The sequence below is a fragment of the Penicillium daleae genome (assembly GCF_028827525.1).
Source record: "Penicillium daleae strain IBT 16125 chromosome Unknown utg000009l_segment0_segment0, whole genome shotgun sequence".
NCBI classification, from domain to species: Eukaryota; Fungi; Ascomycota; class Eurotiomycetes; order Eurotiales; family Aspergillaceae; genus Penicillium; species Penicillium daleae.
In genome coordinates, this window is record NW_026623157.1 from 2414378 (window position 1) to 2433499 (window position 19122).

The following is a 19122-nucleotide window of genomic DNA, read 5'->3' on the forward strand; positions in this document are numbered from 1 at the left end:
CCGCCCGCTGGAGGATGATTGGCCCTGCCACTCCACTTATCATCTCATCCTCGGGTGATCCGCCCAAACCCCACTTTCTTCGGGGCCCGTCAGAAACTCTCCCTATTTCTCTGATCATCATCTCACTCTCCTCTCCTTGCTTGGGGATGCGCGCACACAATGAGCTCCATCAGACCGCATGAGAAGCTCCGATCTGGCTGCGTCGAATGCAAGCGACGCAAGATCAAGGTAGACTCCCAACTTCCTCCTCCCTGCGGCCTGTGGCCCGCGGCCCTATTGCTTACGCATGTTCCCAACCCCGTACTCATCACGCTATAATTCAGTGCGACGAGACGAAACCAATCTGCAATCGCTGTAAACAGCGACCGGACAAGTGCAAATACGAGTTCAAGCTATGCTGGACGGAAGGAAGGCCGTTCAAGAATAAGAATCGTCAGAAAGACAAGGGTCGTCAGCAACAACCATCCCAAGCACAGCCCAGCGCCTCGGGTACTACTCAAGAATGGCAGTCCGAGCCTACACTGCGTCCAGCAAAGCCTGCTGTGAACACTAAGCTGGGCTCGGTGAGCGGTCGTGGTACGGGATCGCTAGATGATTCGGTCGAGGATGAGGTTGACCGCCGGGCATCGTTGGCCATGTCCGTGAGTACGTGCTCTGATTACTCGGTGGCCACGCCGCGGACTGGAAGCTTCGGCTGGGTAGATCAGTCCAATTCCTATGCATATCAACAAGACCCAGCGGGGATGAATTGGCATCACTGGCAACCAGTCAAACATCAACGCCAACCAAAACAACCCCCTCCGCCCGTCTTTCAATATGAATGGCAAGTTCCTCAGAGCATATTAACTACCGCATCACCAATCATTTCCTCGTCGGAGAGTCGGTTTTTTCTGCATCACTATATCACCAACACGGCGGGTGTGATCTTCCCTCTTTCGCTCAAGGCCAACCCTCTCAGCGAGACCCTTCTCCAATCCGCGATGAACTCCCCACATCTGTTATATGCATTCCTGGCATGTTCTAGCTCCCACTATATCAGTCTCCGAGGAGATCCCACGGGAGAAATGACCAAAAGTGTCACCAAATTCACCAACGCCGCCCTCAACGGACTACGAAAGGCCATGGTTGATCCCAATCAGGCCAGCCAACTGAGTACACTAACCACAGCACTTGCACTATGCACATCTGATGTTATATCTGGGGGGATGAATACCTGGCGAATCCACCTGTCGGGGGCCAGTAACCTGGTCGCGTCGGTATTCGAGCTTCAAAGCAACGACGAATCAATAAGCACCCACGACCCAACCAAGCTCTTCCTGATCAAATGGTTCACCCTCCTCGATATCTTTGCTGGCGTCGGCGGTCTTCGCAAGAGTGCCAACGCCGGCAGCTATTGGTCCCTGCCTACGTCAAATGACACGGGCGGCTACATCGACGAATGGACCGGGTATTCCTTGGATCTGATCCCGATCATGTCGGAAATTGGCAAATTGGCTCGGATCCAACGCAAACGATCAAAAATCATGGCCCTCAATGATGACGAGTCTGAAGATGAAGCCGCCAATCGACAGGCTCACCTAGATACGGCCGAAGACATCCAGCGCATCGAGAGCCAAATCTATGGCCTCTACGACCGGACGACACAACCAGATCTGGAGTTTAACCCGACCACAAAGACGACGGCGCAGGAAATGCGGCATATCCACCGCATCTTCCTGCACACTAATCTTCTGCATCTGTATCGTCGTGTGCAGGGCTTGCCCAAGGAACATGCCAAGCCCGCTCATGCAATCCACATGGTCATTGAGTTGCTGCTCAAGATTAGGCCAACCTCCATGGCGAATATTCTTTGTCTATGGCCGGTGTTTACCGTCGGCTGCGAGACCGAAGATCAAACTCAACGGCAGATCATCAAAGAGCGACTCGCAAATATGGAGGCCTTTGGGATGGGCAATGTGCAGAGTGCGCGGAAGGCGATGGCGGAGTACTGGGATTGTGAGGTGAAGGAGAGATGGGATATTTGGCTGGAAGATCGTGGTTTCGACTTGAGTCTTTTCTGATTAGCATTTCTTTCTTTTTCTTTCTTTCTTTTTTTCCTTTTATCTCGGGAAATTATTTGTGAGCGACGGAAATCTTTAGCGGGACCTATTGAAATGAATTATGACCTGAATACACTGTGCACAGCTTTCTGCCAGCTTTACAAATGAACTATACAATGCTTCAACCAGTCTTTCTATACACGCCCAACCAAGGTTGGACTCAAGATTTCTCCTTCTCCGTCAGACGTACAGACCCTCTCTCGACATGCTGCTCTCCATTTTCTCTGGGTGTCATGCCCATTCCCTCGAGAGCATCCTGGGTCTCACCAGACAGCTTCGGTCCCCTGTATGACTTCTTACCACCGATGAACCACCAGATGACGACCAGGATAGCCATTCCATAGGACACCAGAGAGGTGTAGTTCATGGTCTTTGCATCCACTGGTGGCCTATTGTAGGGCAGGCAGAAGAACACGTTAGAAACCAGGATATAAACAAGGGCAACGCCGTTGATGAAAAAGCCAAGGAATCCGTCGCCGAGGTGGAACCAGCCAGGCGCGACTCTCTTACGGCCGGTGAAGAGGTGGACACCAATTGCGAAACCGAAGGAGGTGGTGGACATGACCGCGTAGGATGCAACGAGGGCGTTGAATGCGGTGGTCGATGCGACGTAGAGGGCACCGAGAGCAGTAGTAATGACAGCTGTTAAGTAAGAAGTAAAGTCAGCAACTTGATATATCATGCCAGAGGGGCTTGTCGTACCAATTAGGATATTAGCTCTGGCTGGCATCACGCTGCGCTCGTCAATCTTGGAGAAGAAGTTGGAGAACGGCAGTGCACCGTCACGCGCAAAGGCCCAGATACTTCGGACCGCAACGATTTGGAAGCCGACCTGTCCCGTGATGGAAGCGATGAAGATAATCAGACCACACCCAAAGGCAGCATTCGTGTTATTGAATGACTGAGCCATGATGCTGGCGACGGGGTAATTCGGTGCTGAGTTCAAGATGGCGTCGAGAGAGCCAGCCGCATAGAAGACGGCAATCAAGATGATGAAGCCCCTGTTCACTAGTTAGTACATGGCGGAGATCAAATATTGGCAAGGGCGTACATTGAGAATGATCCAAACCATTGAACCAGGATAGTCTTGGGAATGTTCTTGGATGGATTCGGGATCTCCTCCGCCATATGCGTGGAACTGTCAATAGTTCCAATGGCAAAGGCCGGTCCTACAAGACCCAGGATGAAGCTCACGCCCGTAGGCCAGCCGGTCATGTTGGTATACTCTTTCCACACGAAAGAGTTGGTGGAATGGGTCTTGGGGAGCGCGGCGATGCAAATCACGACGACGAACCACACGCCCACATTGATAAACACTATGATAGGCGAATCAGCGGGGTAGAACCAAAGGCATAGTGGCATGCAGGCAATACATACGGCCGATCTTGGTATACAAGGGCAAGATCTTGTTACCGAACTGGACAAACAGTGCCGCAGACCAGGTAAGCACGACGAAGACGACAAATACCTGCCATGGCTGACTATTGTAATCAGGATGCCACAGCTGATACAGACCAGTAATTTCCAGACCGGCGACTGAGTATAGCGAAGCAAGACCCAATGTATACCCCAACACATTGAAATATCCCGTGAGGAAGCCAATGGGCTTCGCGAATCTCGGACCAGCCAGGGCAGCAGACCAATGATAGACGCCGGCAGAGGTGGGCATAGCCGACGTCAACTCGGCCATGGAGAGAGCCACAAAGAGGAAGAAGAAGTTATCGACGATCCTGTCGTGTTGATAGACATCGTTCAGCACAAGGTTAGAAGGGGGGGGGGGGAATCACACGCGATCGGCGACCAGTAACTGGCGACCAACGACGGTGTTTTTAAACATACCAAGCGTATAGCAAACCCGATGCGCCACCATTGTAGATTGAAGTAATGATAGATCCGATCATCGCCGTCTACGGAGGACCCGGAATATCAGTATGGAGGAAACTGGGTCCTTAGTCGGTGGAGACAACCATACCCAAGCACTCGCGGTAATGACCGCGTTGGCGGCCATGGAGAAAAAGGAGAATTGGCGCTTGAGCTCCTGTTTGTAGCCGAGCGCGGCCAGGAGGGCTGCGTCGTCCTGAATCTCTTGGACATTCGAAGACATCGTGGGCCGTGGCGGAGATGGAGGCGTGGTGGACCGTGGGACTGGAGGGGGTGGGTGGTTGAAGGTTAGAAGAACGGCCCCCCTTTCGGACGCGATCCACGATACACGGCGGTGGATCTGACTCTAGTACGGATTCGTCAGATCTAGGAGAACAATGGCATTGATAATGCAGACTGTGAGGAATTGGCGAGGAACGAATTAAACTCGGGGGGAGTGGGGTTGGCCCCTGAAGACCTTGGGAAGGTTACTTGGGCTGCCTACTCCAGTAATGACTCGTTGGGGTTAGTTAACTCGGGACTTTCGAAGTTGAGGATGACTTTGCATGGTTTGTTCCTGAGAATTGGACGGATTCTGGCTGTACCTTAGTCAGATATGCAGGACTCTGCCTGGAATGGGCAGTTGGCTGGTCGTACTTTTGCTCGCACCGAAGTACCAATCGGGGTCTAGTCTCTCCACATCCCTGCCCCTCCTCGCACTGTTCTCTATCGCTCCGAATTAACCAAACCAGCAGATACTGCAGCATCAAACCCGTTGAACAGCTGGTTCGCATGCCAATGCAGCTTGACCGGTTACCGTCTGATCCACTCTACACGTTGCAAAAAAGCCACTCGACGTTAAAATCTATCTTCGTTTAGTAAAACGCCAGATCCGATCTCGACTCTCTGTTGCCCATGGTGGTGGTTGTATAAATAGCGGGGAAACTACCCAGATGGTCGGGTCCGAACCTATTTTCCTTCTAACGAGGTATCGGACCCTGTCAAGGGAAAAAGAAGAAGAATGGTCCTCGTTAAAAAGATCAAGGAATCAACTACTGCTACAAAGGTCGCTGCCGGCCAAGCTGGCGCAACGGCAGAGGATCCTATCGATGCTCTCATTATTGGAGCTGGTCCATCTGGTAGGAAACATTACCCGCGATTGAAGACTTTGGGATTTGCTAGATATTAACACCTTCATTAGGGATGGTCTGTTTGCGCAATCTTTTAAGAGATCAACCGCCACTCTCTGCGATTATAGTTGAACGCCAAGCAGTTCCCGGTGGCATTTGGACGGGCCATATCCCGGAATACTCAACGCTGCAGGATCTGATCTGCGAATATGAAGTCCACGGTGTCAAATTCCCTCGACGAGAGCCTCAAAGACGCGCAACGAGAGACCAAGTTGCCGAGTTTTGCGATGCTTATTTCACAGAGTTCGATCTACATGACCACGTGATCTGGGAGCACGATGTGGCTCATGTCGAGATGGTCAAGCCTATGCTGCACAAAGTCGTCATTCGCCCATTCGGGAAGGAAATCGAGGCAGTTTCGAGCCAAACCGTTTATACACGGAGTGTTCTTGTTTGCACGTAAGAGAACTAGACCCCATTTTGTTTGATATATATGGTACTGATGGATCTAGTGGTCATAATATGGAACCTTATATGCCCAGGTTCCCCGGTCAGGAAACAGCAAAATTCCCTATCAAGCATAACAACAACATTCGCGATGCAAGTGAATTACCAGATTCTGATATTCTCGTTATCGGTGCCGGACCTTCAGCCATGGACATTATCCAGGAAGCTTGCGTCAAGCAAGGTGCGAAGAATGTACATCTAGTTGCACGATCTCCTCACTGGTAAGCATCTCATATCAAGACTTTAATTGACAATAGTTTCCCTCATGACAAAACTGACCAGAGTATTAGGGGCGCTCCTGATCTGTGGTGGCCCTGGCTATGGCAAATGGGATGGACGGAACTGCATCTCATGCGCGTGCTCTACCGCCGCTTGCCTATTTTTGTGGTGGATGCCATCTTCTGGCTCATTCATCTCGCCTGGGCAGTCTTCCATGGCGTGCCAGAGTGGAAGCCTCCTACCCGTAAGCAATCCATATCATAACTGAGAGAATAAGTGTACTAATGCAAATACTTCCCCTCCAGATGAAGGACCATCTGCAAAGGTTGGTCTAATCCTGAGGTCCCATCTGGTGAAACCCTATCACAATGGTCAATTCCATATCCACGACAAGTGCGGAATCCAAGAGATCGATGGAGAGAAAGTTGTCCTCACCAACGGCACGGCCCTTTACCCCAGGATGCTGGTGGCTGCAACAGGCTGGTCAACCGAGTCTGCATATCTCCCCGAAGGATCTCCAGCCGGTGAATATGACTCTCTGGCTGCTGCAGATGCACCACGACCTCTATATCTCCGGTTCTACGACCAGGATTACCCAGGAATCTTCTATATCTCCGTGTCTGCTGGTTTCATCACGTACACGGAGAGTGCGTCTTTCCTCAGCCAGGCTATCGGTCAGATTCTGCGTGGCACCTGGACACCTCCTTCCGAGGAGGAGATCAAGAAGAACTTGAAAGAGGTTGTTTTGCATCACATCTGCCTTCCTGGTCTCATTGAGGAGGACCTTGCCGCTGCAGGCTTCAAAGACCTGCGTGGTAAGAATGAGCGTTGAGCGACGGGAATTGCACCGTCTGACAGAGCATTACTTCATTTCCTTTCTCACAAGGTTTGAGCTTTGGAGTTTTGGTGGCATGCATTCGTTCATGACTTGGAGACGCTCCAGGGCTTGGACTAGATGCACTGCGGTTGGGATAATGACACATGTCCATACTCGGCGACGAACAGCTGAAGCCATTATTTATACTTGTAGATATTTTCTCACCTCGAGATTACTTTACGTAATAGATAGCATATTCCATGAAACTTATTCTTAGCATTCTTTGAATTTGGGTTCAATTGTTAGAGTGTGATAAACCCTAAAACGCAAAAAACCGAACCCCGAGGTTGACTGTAAGCTATATAGTACGGTTTCTTTTCGCCACTCTTAGCAGGCGTGTCGTATATTTCATTGAGTCAGCATTATTGTTACATTAATTAAACGTCGCTTTTCCAAATGAGCTGGCATATACAAATCTGTGGAGGCTCTAGATCTTGAGGTGCACATGTGAAGTCACCATGTCGTGGCCGTACCAGTCAAAACGAACCGCATTCCTCGCCATGGTTCCCCACGAGTCATTCCAAGTTTATAGGGATCTAAAATTGATCGCAGAAATGACGTTGGGTATGGACACTGCTACTCTTCTCAGATAAAAAAGCTTGGATCCAGCGCAATTCGTGGTTGTTTTAAAATATCTGACTTGTCACTCATCACAGAAGTTGCATCTCGTAATTTCGAAGCAGAACATATTCTGTCGTCCAAGCCGAACATGTCGAGATATCAAACAATCACATCCGGTCTACGCCAGACGCCTTCCGCATCTCATTATGCACGAACCCTACTATCGAGCTCTGCTATAACCTCACGACAACTAGGACGAGCACTCTACTCCACCCAGGGATATGGAGACGGAAAGGGTGGCCCAGCCGGTGAAGATCCAGTAAACCAAGGCGTGAGCCATCGCACTCGCGAGTTGGAGCATCCGGGACCTGAACAATCCAAGAAGAAGTCATCGACGGGCAGCAACCAGCGAGGAAGGCCCTCCGACACTTCGAAGAAGGGCTCGCAAAATATTCCACCTCGGTCCGCGAAGGAAGAACTTGAGAATGAGATGACCAGAGGAAGGGGGCAATGATGCTGTATTTGGTGGATTGGTCTTCTCATAGGATCCTTGATCTTGTATTACAAGTTCCCATCCTGCCATGAGCTAAATTTGTACAATATTGAACCCTTATTCGATTTTCCATACTATAGTACTCAATCCAGAAAATCAAGATTTCTTTCTTCCATTCAATCCAATCATCCATCTAGGCAATCAAACGCTAATCATTTTCAAAAATCGATCGCCCAAAGAATTCGCAGCCAAAGGATTCCCCCAGTAAGCAACTCACGATGCAGCATCGTCCCACCAACCTTCTCAGAAGCACCCTCCATCATCACAGCACCTTCATTTCTCAACGCCGATTCAACCTTCTCAATCTCACCACCGAGCAGTGTCTCCACCACCTTCTCTTCCGCATCACTCCAAGAAGTAATCTTATACCCAGAATACACAAACGAACCATCACCCGCATGCTTTGTGCTCAACAACGCATACGGTCCATGACAAATAGCCGCAGTAGGCTTATTCTCCCGATTAAAATATCGCAGTATCCGACCAAGCTCTGCATCCCCGCCCAAATCTTGCAGAGGTGCATGGCCACCTGGGATAAAGACCCCGGCAAAGGTAGCCAGTTCCTCGTCGGAGATAGAGCTGAATGGACGGGGACTGCTAAATCCATTCTCTTTCTTCATTCTCTCGATGAGTTCTTGTTCGCGGCGTCGCTCGTAGAAGTTGCCTGCGTATGCGAGGAGAGTTTCGCTATTTGGATCTGCTGTTGGTTCGCGGCCTTTGGGCGAGGCGAAGGTGACTTCGTGGCCGGCGTCTAGTAGCTTTTGCAGGGGTTTTGCTAGTTCCTGGAGGAAGAAGCCGGAGGGTTGTGCGACTGTTTGGCCGCTTTTGGGGCCACTGGTCTTTTTGATGGGGAATGAATTCGCGTCGCTGAGGATGATGAGAATCTTCTTGGATTTCATTTTGTGTGTGCTGTAGGCGATGTGCAGTGAAGGACTTCGCGAGTATGAAAGGAGATTTATTCAAGAACTTAGTATTGGTCTCTTTTATTCTTATGTTCTTGTCCGCATACTGCATTGGCCTGCAAAGGGGCTCTGGTTTACATCGGCATGACGTATTTGGAAGTGTTCTTTATCTGATGCCAGGAATACGTAACAATGATCAATTTGGATCTAAATGCGGAGTAAATCTGCTCTTAATATTTGTTCACCTTCATAATGGAATTCGTTCCAGAACTGCGATGGTAGGGGAACTTCGAGAGAACCTTTGTTAAAAATTAGACTATTAAACAAGTATTGAACCCGCTAAGATCTTGGAAACTTATCTACCTGCCATATCTAGCCAATAGTCGATTTGGTACATCAGATCAATCAGATTGCATGAAGAACCAAGGAACCACTGAGATCTGCGTCATGGATCGCGATACACCGATCGGATGAGAACACCATTTTCAAGTATTTCTTTTAATCTTTCAATCAAGATAACTATCCAGTTTCTGCCAAGGACCTTTATTCTCCTATGACGACTGTCGACTGCAGTAAGGGCCTGGTCATCTTCTACAGTACAGTGAATCCGTTCAAGAATCCGCCTCCGTTTTGGGCTAAGGGAGGGTTAATCTAGACGCCTACAATGGACACAATTACCTAACATACAATACATTGATTTCGTGAGAGATACTAATTTAGATATGTTTACAAAGACCAACCAGACTCATTGACTTTTTTTGTATTTCATCAGCGTCTAGTAGCGCGATGCAGAGGAGAGATGTGTCTATGAACATGCACAAATCAAAATGGTATACAAGCCGAGGGTAACAAACAAAGCCCCCGACCAGAAACATAAAAAAGAGATCCGACAAAGCACCATTTTTATCGCCAATCAACGCCAGAACCTCGCTGAATGCCAATGAACAAAAAGCAAAAACCACAAGTATATCCCACAACCAGGTATATATCCAAGAACCAACCACATAGATAGATAAAGATATCCGGGACCACCCCTATTACGAGCGCCGAACCGGAAAAACCAAGCCTGGAGCCAAGCCGGGATCCAGCCCTGGCGAGGTAATGAAGATGTAAAGGTGTTTCAAGTCGCCAAGTGCAGTCACATAGAATCACCAGATTAGATGGGCATAGACCTGGTCGTAGGAAAAAAAAGTCCAGGGAACAACAGAACAGTAACGAAGAGGATTAGGGAGGAGGAGGAGGAGAAGAAGGAGGAAGTTTAGACGGAGGGTGCAGGGCCGACCAGATCGATGATCTTGCTCGCCACGGCGGACGGGTATCCACGCGACATCATCTCCTGGACGATGCCGGCAGCTGCAGCCCGGTCCTCAGCGCCGAGGAATGCGCGAGTCATGGCCTCGTAGGTGCTAGGCTCGCGCTTCTGAATGCCGATGCTGTCGTAGATAGTCTTGGCCTTGGCGACGTCGCCCTCGGCTGCCCAGCCGTGGATGAGCGTGTTGGCAATGTACGCGGTCATCTCGACGTTGCGCTGTTTCATGCCGCTGACAACTTCCTCAGTATCCGCGACGTGGTCGGTGGCCACCATCGCCTCGAAGAGGGCCTGGTACAGACACGGCTGCAGGCGAACGCGGCGGTCCGCGAGCACAGAGTCGAATACCTTGCGGGCGGCCGGGAGATCATGCTGAACGCAGCCCTTGGCGTGGACGAGCGAAGCATAGTGCACGGCATCCGGCTGGACGCCGGCGGCTTGCATGTCGGCGAGGACGCGTTCGGCAGCGGGCATGTCAATGGGGTCAAGCGAGGCGTGAGCATCGATGAGCAGCTTAAAGGTGTGGGTGGTGGGCTTGATGCTGCGAGCCTGCATGCGCTCGTAGTAGGCAAGGACCTTAGAACGATCACGCTTGGTGTTCAGGAAGTACTGGATCATGGAGTTGTATGGTGCCGGGCGTGGCTTGTAGTTGGGCATAGACTCCATTTCCTCGAACATCTCTTCGGCGAAGCGCTCGTCACTGACTCGGCACAAGGCATTGACGATCGTTCCGTAGGTGACGCTCGTAGGGCGGACATTGTTAGCACGCATCTCGGCGAAGTAGGCAAGGCAGTCGTCAATGCGACGGGCTTTGCCGAGCTTGCCAATGAGCGCGTTGTACAGGAACGAGGTCGGCTCGACGCCCTCGGCGACAGCACGGTGGAAGATCTTCAAGGCCTCAGTGGCTTCGTCGAAGGTCTTGGTCGACTCCTTCAGGGTGGTGATGTACAGACCGAAAGTGTTGGCGGAGGGTGCCGAACCCAGACCCAGCAGCTCCTGATGGTACTGACCAGCCAGGTGACGGTCACCGAGGGTGAGGCAGGCAGCGACCATAGCATCGAGGATGGAAACCCAACCGTACTTGACGGCGTTGTGAGCCGGGTTCAGAGGGACATCGGTGCGGGCCATGCCGTGGATCTCGTCGACCAACTCCATCCGACCGACCTTGGCGGCAGCGGTGATGAGCTTCGCGTACGTGATGTAGCGAGGGTGACGGCCAATGCGACGCATGTTCTTCAGTCGGATCAGAGCCTCGTTGAGGTGGGTCTCGGCGCGACCGGAAGTCTTTTCGAGCTCATCGGCGATGATGGCAGAGCCTCGGAAGTCGGTGGCGTGGGCATACGGGTCGAAAGAATCTGGGGTTACAGAAGGAGTCGTGATGTTGGTCTCTGTCAAGGAGACGGGGCTGTGGCGGTCTGACATCAAGGAGGCCTGCGTCGATGCCTCCAGGTGATCCTGCCATCTCTTGACGATATCAGGACGGCTGGTGAACAGCTTGGCGACAGCCTGGTCGACCAGATGGGTAGTGTAGGTATCCAGAGGAAGAGCAGCAGACAGAGCGACATCGAGCATGTGAGCGAAGCGCACCGGGTGGGCAATGTCAAAGAGGATAGCACTGTTGCCCGCTAGCATACGAGCCTGAACCTGCAGGGCCAGGGTGAGGTCCGCGGGATTCAGCTGCGAGATACCCATAGGTCCCAGACTAGCGACGACGTGCTCCGCAATAGGAGAGACAAGGCCGTCATTCTCAACCATAGACCAAAGAAGAGTCATCGAGGCCTGGGGGGAGAGGACAGCCCCCGTCTCCATGAGGACACGGCCAAAGAGATGAAGCGACTCGCTAATCTGCTCACTGATAGTGGCAGGAGCGACGGCGACCTGTTTGGCGGAGGCGTTGCGGATACGAGCAAACATGTTGCGAGCCTCATGGAGACCATCCTCAACCTGGCCGCTCTTCAACAGCGCGACCGCGTACATCGCGGTCGGCTGGACCATATCCGGGGTGGCCTGACCCACTGTGTTCAGCATAATCCACAAAGACCGGGCAGCGGAAATGTTGCCCTGGCGGACGTGAAGCGCAAGGAGTGAAATAGCGGGAGTTTGGCGGGTATCGGGGGAGGTGGACAGACTGTCATATGCTTCGGAGGCGGTGGTAAGATTGCCAGTGTCAGCTGCAGCAATGCAGATCCGAGAAATGGCCTGATCGCGAGCCGCATCGTGCAATTGCTCCTTGGCCTGTCCGAGGGCCTTGCCATGTTCACCGACATTCAAAAAGTGCTGCACAAGGGCGTCCTTGACAATGATAGCTTCCACCATGGCCCAACGGCCTTCCCGGTCCTCGGTGACGTCGTCGAACGAAGAGCGAATCCGATCGAGGAAGTGCATGGCACCTTCTTCCTTGCCGCAGGACAGATAGGCGCGGATGACGGCCGCGTAGACTTCACCGTCGAGACGCTTGATAATGCTGAACACACCGTTGTCGTCCGACACAGCCAGGCTACGGTACTCGTTATAGCACTCGACCACGCTGGACAGATCACCCGTGCCGGCAAAGGCGTCAATCATGAAAGGGAAGATCGACGCGTGAGGGGCCACCTTTTGCATCTCCATGTGGGAGTAGATGCGGATCATGTCCTCAACCTTGCCTTCACGGGCACAGGCAATGATGAGTTGACGGTACAAGTCGACGGGGAACACGAGACGGGAGTGGCGGCTCGTGGCCGTGTTGAACAGCTTCACGGCAATGGACAGGGAGTGGTCCTCAGCAAGTACGTCGCGCTCCAGCTCGCTAGACTGGAGCATAAACTTGCCAGGCTCCTCCATGCCACCATGCCGAACCCGCTCCTGCTCAAGCACCTCCTTGGCGTTGATCGCGTGGTGCGCCTGAGTGACCAACAGCTGGACGAGGGTCTGATAGGTGTCTTCGTCGGGAATTACCCTGCGACGAAGCATATCAGAGTATACATCGAGAGCCTTGTGAATGGCCTGGGCGGCCTCGGGATGCAGACGGATAGCGGCAACCAACAGAGCATTGTATGCGTCGACAGTCGGAGTCAGACCCTCACGAAGGATGGACTCGAATGCTGCCGGGATCTCGGCGTAGCTCTTGTCCGTGGCCAGTTGCACGATGCGCTCCGAGGCAATCTTGCTCTCCTCTGAAATCTCCTCAGAAATGGCTACATCCTCGATGGCCGACTCAGCAGCGACTGCTTCAGTCCCATCCGTTGCCTCTTCCGCCTGTGCCTGCTCCTCCTGAATCTGAATCTCCCGCGCGACAGCCTCCTCGACCTGTGCGCTGACATTCTCGTTGACAGCGGCCTTGGTTAGGTGTGGAGGCTCGGGGGAAGGGATGCGCTCATCCTTCGCATCCTCGACTTCCTCGGTAGGCTTCCATCCAATACGGCGCTTGAACTGGAACTGGCACCAATCGGTATCGTCGCCGGTCTGCTGGGCGTGCTGCCAGGCAGCATAGTAGGCGGCTAGACCAAAGTCACCATTGCCGCCGGTGCCCTGGCTCGCCTTAGCGCCGGCGCCGGACGAACTGGAGGCATTCGAGAAGGCATTCTGTAGTTGGGTGGTGCGGGAGAATTTGGCGGCAGGTTGAAGGGCGAATTGGTTGAGGGTGGTGGACGAGGCGTAGGATTGGGACGCGGCCACTACCGACTGAGCATAGCCATGGGTGAAGGCTTTGGTGAAACTCTGACGCGCGAGATGGGTGAACGGCTTAAAGACCATTTATCTAGCGGGAGTCCTCTTCAAAGTGAAGAGGCAATGCTAGAGAGGAGCACAAAGAGGCGTTAGAAAGGAGAAATAGAGTCTATGAGGATTCGAGGGTCATACCTTGCACTCAGAATGATAATGAAGAAAATGCAGGTTCATTGAACGACTCCAGTCGCCAATGAACGCGCCGATATGCGGAAGTAGGGAATGGTAGGGGTGTGGGAATTGGATATCGTTGGTAGAAGAGACCTGTGTACCGGACAGGGTCTTCGAGATGCGATGGCTGGTGAGATAGGATGGGATGAAATAGGAAGGGAAAGAATCCGATGGGAAAATAGGATAGGAGCCTGAGAAATATTCACACAAAAAAACGAGAGGCACCAGCGTCACAAAATAAGGAAAGGGGATTCTGGAAGGAGATGGAGTCTCAGCGGAGTGGGCCTTGGCTGTGCACACCAACTGGTTCTGGTGGTTCTGGCAATAGTTTGGGGCCGATCCTCTCCGGAGGATCCTGGGTACTGGGTACCTCGAGAGTGTCGCGTGTGGCCTATCTTTGTGGGTATCAAAAGATACACAACGTATGTACTGGATACCATCGACGACGGCACCCAGATTCAGCCACGCTTGAGGCTGCTACATTTTGGAATTCGTGAACTCGACACGTCAACACTTCAGCTGGGATCTAGGTATTTTCCGGGGAACACAGGGATTACTCCTCGACGTATCGAGGAACCTCGATCTACCGTGGCGAGAGTATAACCAATCCTTGTACATTAGACTTTGATCCTTTCGATTTACTTCAACGACCTCTGCCTCGAGCGTGTCAAGTAACGCGAGTACGATATACTTCGAGGACTTTCCCCGGTTCCTCCCAGTGATCAGGTCAGCACAGGTCAGGTGGCTCAAGGAAAAAAACCGGACAAGAGGGAGGGCATCGGGCCAATGAGATGCCTGCATATCCCTGGAATCGGGCCAAAAAGGGGGGATGTGCCAATGTGGACGGAGAAGCAGAAGCCCAAACATGCGGGAACCAGCCAGATTGCAGGGAATGTGCCTGGATGACTCACCCCCCGTTCCGGTTCTTTTTCTTGCTCGGAGAGCTGGCCTCCCTTCCCCGTCGGCTCGGCCTCCCGAACTGTCCGACGGGGTTAACGGTCTTTATACTGATCTTGCCCTTCGGACATTGATGGTTATTGTCGGAGGACGGAGGTAGGAGCCATGGAGATACTGGAAAGGGATACGAGGGGAGTCAGCGTGCTGTTCGTCAGCGTGCTGTTCGTGTCTGACGCTCGTAAATTGATGACGATGACATTGTATCTCCTTGATTCTCGATTGTACGCAAAATCGGAGGTTCTTGTCTTCATCAAACGAACTGGGTGGGACCCTCGAGTCTTATAGATTTTGATCTCCAGTCAAGCACCACCAGATGGTCAAAACCTAGACAATAATGCCAAGAAAACATCGGACGATGAATCCTTGGGCGCCGCTCTGGCCAGTCCATAACACGGATGATGGTGTGTCACGTGATTGTATGCGGTATAGAGGTTGGGCCTCTATAACATACTCATGCCTAGAAGTGAAAGCCAAGTAAAAATGACAAGCAAGGATACCTGAAATATCGCAGATGTACATCTTCCGTCTTGAAACTGACCTAATCCAAGATAATCTTTAGGCACCATCTCCCGATTGTCTTGAGCACTACCATGTTCCTCTATCAGTTATACTTGGTAGTAGTACGTAGTAGTTGAGCCTCTACTTAGAAGTACACCCCCCAAAGTAACGATGGAGCCTACTGTACATAGGCAGCCTCGTCATGACCACCAGCCACCACAAAAAGATGAAAAAGCAGAGCACATATCTGCCATCTGACGTCAGAGAGATAATTCCCACCGCTCGGACATCGTCCCGCGAGAGCGTGCTTCATCCTTTGTCGATCGATGTCCCGTGTCGCATTGGTCCCAACTTCCATTACCACCGTAGCCGTACTTTGTACTCGGCTTGGCGTAGTCTACGCCCGCGCGGGCTCAATCAGAAGCTATCATTCACGCCTCGGCTTCAGTATCCTTCCAAATCCGTGAGCAGTGAGAAAGAGAAGAAGAGGGGCCCATCATATGCTCAAATGCGGTGTTCGCTGCATGCCGCGTGGGATGGCGTTGGTGCCTGCAGTGCTACCATTGACCTGTTTGGTCCGCTTGTTATCAGATACTGGTTCGCGCAATATAGTTGTGGTACTTTGAGGGATGCACGGGGCTCGAGATGGCTGTTGCGCGCGATAAGCGAAGTGATGGCTACGGTGTTGGACTTGTTGAGTAAGGACATCATCACAGGCGACGGACATAGTCAGAGGGACAGTTATTACCAGTGTTGTTTAGAGTATACATTGAACAATCTGTCCCTGGGTCTCCGAAGTACTCCGCATGGATATCAATTACCAAAGAAATACTCAAGTTTGGGTCATAGTGCAAACCTTTCAACTTCGTCACGCCAACCAAGACCAGGCTCAAGGAGCCGGGTCGGTTCCACCATCAGGCCCGTGTCCGGGGGAGGTGGAGGCGATGAGGGGGAACGCAGTGATAGAAGCAGATACCTACCATAAAAGAACAGAGACTGCGATGGATCTACATCGCAACGTGGGATGAATGGCTCCATTCGCAAAGGCACGGAGTCATAAAGCAAGAGGAGCGCGGTGTTTTTTCTTGTTTTGTATAGTCGGTGCCGAAGAAGTCTCCGAAGGAACAACCCCTCATTTGAACAAGATATCATCCGCCGGAGTTCCTATTGACATGGAAAGGAATGGTATGACTCACAAGATCAACTAACTCTGGTACGTAGTTACTATAAAACTAATCTAAACCTGAAATGGATCCCGCTCTTCCCTAAATACCCAAATCCTGGTCTGACTAACCAGAGTTGTTATAGTGTGAATGGCCTCATCTTAGGCGTTCGCTCTAGAGCTTCCTTGACAGATATGGCGATTCACATTTATCGATAATACTGTGCGTTTTGCTGATCTGTTCGGTTTGATAATCGGCGTTCATATATCTTTGTTTTTCTTTTTCTTTCGTTTCTTCTATGGGTCAGCCAGGTCCACTAGATAGACTCCACCACCATGCACTCCCTATGAACGGTTGCATCAGTTGATCTTAGCTAGAGTACCTTTCATTATGAGAGAGAGTGAAAGGGCGGAACGAATGAAAGATTCCTACTAGTTGGAATCCGTTTCATTATTAGTATTGGAAACAGAAATAGAAAACACGGTCAAGAAAGGAAGGCCTGGTCAACTCCTGTATATCTCTCTAATACCTCAGACTGCACGCATTACCGTTGTATGCGGCCCCAATCAAACGGTCCGTGTACTCCGGACTACCTCCGTTTATGCTCCGTAGTAAGCGGAAAGAAGCAATGCCAAGCGCCGTCCGTTGAAGAGCATGCTCCAGTCGAGAACATAAGCTGAGGACGGGGATTTGCCGAGCCTCGAGCCATTTACCCCTGAATACAGGGCAATAACTTTCTCTTCGTCTAGGAAAATCTTCCAATTTCTCACGCCGCAGTGCATCAGTTGTCATTCTATGAATGAAGGAGCATGTTACTGTATTGGGAACTTCAGGTGACCGGGCCCGGATATACGGGCCTCTCAGGCCATTTCAGGGTCCGAGTTTCGGGCCAAATTGCCCTACAGTCGGACGATCCAGTCGGTGATCGAGGAAAAGAAAGTGGAGCTCATCCGTCACTTTAGCCACTTTTGGCCGTTTTAGCCCCTTTAGTCAGCCATACATAGTGGGTCCAGTCAAAAACCCTCAAAAGATTATTCAGTCATGACTGCATCGGATCCAAACGCCTTACAGGAAGGGCCATAGATGGTATGTGTATGTGTATGATTTTGATTTTATCATGTTCCATTTCACCATTTCAGTTGGCGATAGTATTCACCTTTTGGAACGAGATTTTTCTCCTTTGAAATATCCTCCGAAAAGCTTCTCGAAGCCGCTTCCGTAACCTTCCACCGGCCCCGCCCTACAGGGCATGACCTTTATACTTCGACCTGCCGGAATGACGGCATGGCTAACCGCGTCAAGAAAAAGAAGTCCCCTTGAGGAATGCGCGATACTTCCACATAACCAGGCGAATAGATAGGGACAGAAGCTGGGCAAATCTTCGGTAAAACAAAAGCCTGTAGAGAGGTTAACCTTCACTAGACACGAGGGGTTTGAGAGGGTTCGATGCACGGGAACTAGTACGAAGCTAACGCTGGAGCTTTCCGGCAGAGGGCCAGAGCTTTATAGGTCACACTCCGCAGGCACTCCGGAGGCCTTTGACTAATTCAATAATTTACTACTGGTAGAGAGCTGGATGGCGCAATCCAGACACATTCGACCATGCGCCAACTCATGTATGATGATGTTCTCTGCCTCTATCCGCCAACCAGAGTGTTTCATTCGAGATACAAAGCGGCCCCTCGCGAAATACTCCGCACGCCATAGGACTACTGCATATGTTCCTCAAGACTGGTGGTATCGGCAGGCTGAAAAGAGCACTCCGTATCTCATCGTCTAGTAAAAGGTGGGTCTCGATCGTCACTACCATGACGATGCTCATTTCTTTCTCAAGACCCTTCCCGCGTCATCCGTCATCCGTGCCTGGCCCAGCTCTTACTCATAGACTGTGGCTTGCTACGCCTCGCGTACTGTAATTCTAAAACCCCTCCTTCTACAGTCACCGAGTCGACCAAGTGCACGGGGAACTTCCCACCGTATACATTCAGAGCAGATCCAATTGACCGGCCTCAGGTCCTTCAGTTCTTTGGTTCTCCGGATCCCGCTAAAAAACAAGGCTGGATGACTGCGTTCAAAGATCCGTTTCCTATTCCGACGGTTCCATACCCTAGTTCCATAGATCCATCGTTCCAGGATCCAGTCCATCTTTCCCTCTGGTTTTCCTTGCGGTGGAATATCTCCCGGCCTTCTTCTGCCGTCCGAGGCCACTACTGCCGGCCTATCCGAAAGGAGCTTTCCACGTCTGGTGACAATCCCACTCAAGTGGCCTCTGACCGCTCGTCAACTGGTCTTGGCGGAATTTCTTTCGCCTTTTTGGCATTTTTCATGCTTTTATTTCTTTAATCGTGGAGTAAAAGGATCTCCGAGTGTGCGCTGCTTATAAATTGCGCCGGGCCCTCGTGGAGCTGTGCGAAAAACGAATAATAACTATACATCCCGCGCCCTGGTCTCATCGCCCACACTTTTTCTTTTCTTTGAGCTCTTCTACTTTACCCACTATTGAAGCTATCCAAGCTATTCGAGCTCCCCTCGCATTCGCATTTACCTCTTTTCATTCCCCTTGCTGCATATAGCCTTTGTACAGCATCAAAGAGCTTTGCATTTCATTCCC

General features: G+C 51.4%; 7 protein-coding genes across 7 annotated transcripts; 3 read left to right on the forward strand and 4 right to left on the reverse strand.

Moving 5' to 3' along the window:
• Positions 1–206: 206 nt before the first annotated feature.
• Positions 207–2060, forward strand: N7458_012021 (Zn(II)2Cys6 transcription factor; the record flags this gene model as incomplete). The annotated part of the gene is made up of 1 exon (XM_056915403.1): positions 207–2060. The coding sequence occupies one exon, from the start codon at positions 207–209 to the stop codon at positions 2058–2060; it is 1854 nt and encodes a 617-aa protein (XP_056760157.1).
• Positions 2061–2259: 199 nt separating this feature from the next.
• Positions 2260–4203, reverse strand: N7458_012022 (uncharacterized protein; the record flags this gene model as incomplete). The annotated part of the gene is made up of 6 exons (XM_056915404.1): positions 2260–2741; positions 2802–3100; positions 3151–3415; positions 3477–3829; positions 3939–4006; positions 4072–4203. The coding sequence occupies 6 exons, from the start codon at positions 4201–4203 to the stop codon at positions 2260–2262; spliced, it is 1599 nt and encodes a 532-aa protein (XP_056760158.1).
• A 777-nt stretch (positions 4204–4980) lies between these two features.
• On the forward strand, positions 4981–6647 carry N7458_012023 (uncharacterized protein; the record flags this gene model as incomplete). Its single annotated transcript, XM_056915405.1, has 5 exons — positions 4981–5098; positions 5161–5548; positions 5632–5817; positions 5887–6059; positions 6121–6647. 5 exons carry the CDS (start codon positions 4981–4983, stop codon positions 6645–6647), a joined length of 1392 nt encoding a protein of 463 aa, XP_056760159.1.
• A 754-nt stretch (positions 6648–7401) lies between these two features.
• Positions 7402–7767, forward strand: N7458_012024 (uncharacterized protein; the record flags this gene model as incomplete). Its single annotated transcript, XM_056915406.1, has 1 exon — positions 7402–7767. One exon carries the CDS (start codon positions 7402–7404, stop codon positions 7765–7767), a length of 366 nt encoding a protein of 121 aa, XP_056760160.1.
• Positions 7768–7964: 197 nt separating this feature from the next.
• Positions 7965–8705, reverse strand: N7458_012025 (type 1 glutamine amidotransferase domain-containing protein; the record flags this gene model as incomplete). Its single annotated transcript, XM_056915407.1, has 1 exon — positions 7965–8705. The coding sequence occupies one exon, from the start codon at positions 8703–8705 to the stop codon at positions 7965–7967; it is 741 nt and encodes a 246-aa protein (XP_056760161.1).
• Positions 8706–9966: 1261 nt separating this feature from the next.
• Positions 9967–13752, reverse strand: N7458_012026 (pentatricopeptide repeat protein; the record flags this gene model as incomplete). The annotated part of the gene is made up of 1 exon (XM_056915408.1): positions 9967–13752. One exon carries the CDS (start codon positions 13750–13752, stop codon positions 9967–9969), a length of 3786 nt encoding a protein of 1261 aa, XP_056760162.1.
• Positions 13753–15844: 2092 nt separating this feature from the next.
• Positions 15845–16075, reverse strand: N7458_012027 (uncharacterized protein; the record flags this gene model as incomplete). The annotated part of the gene is made up of 1 exon (XM_056915409.1): positions 15845–16075. The coding sequence occupies one exon, from the start codon at positions 16073–16075 to the stop codon at positions 15845–15847; it is 231 nt and encodes a 76-aa protein (XP_056760163.1).
• Between the last annotated feature and the right edge of the window lie 3047 nt (positions 16076–19122).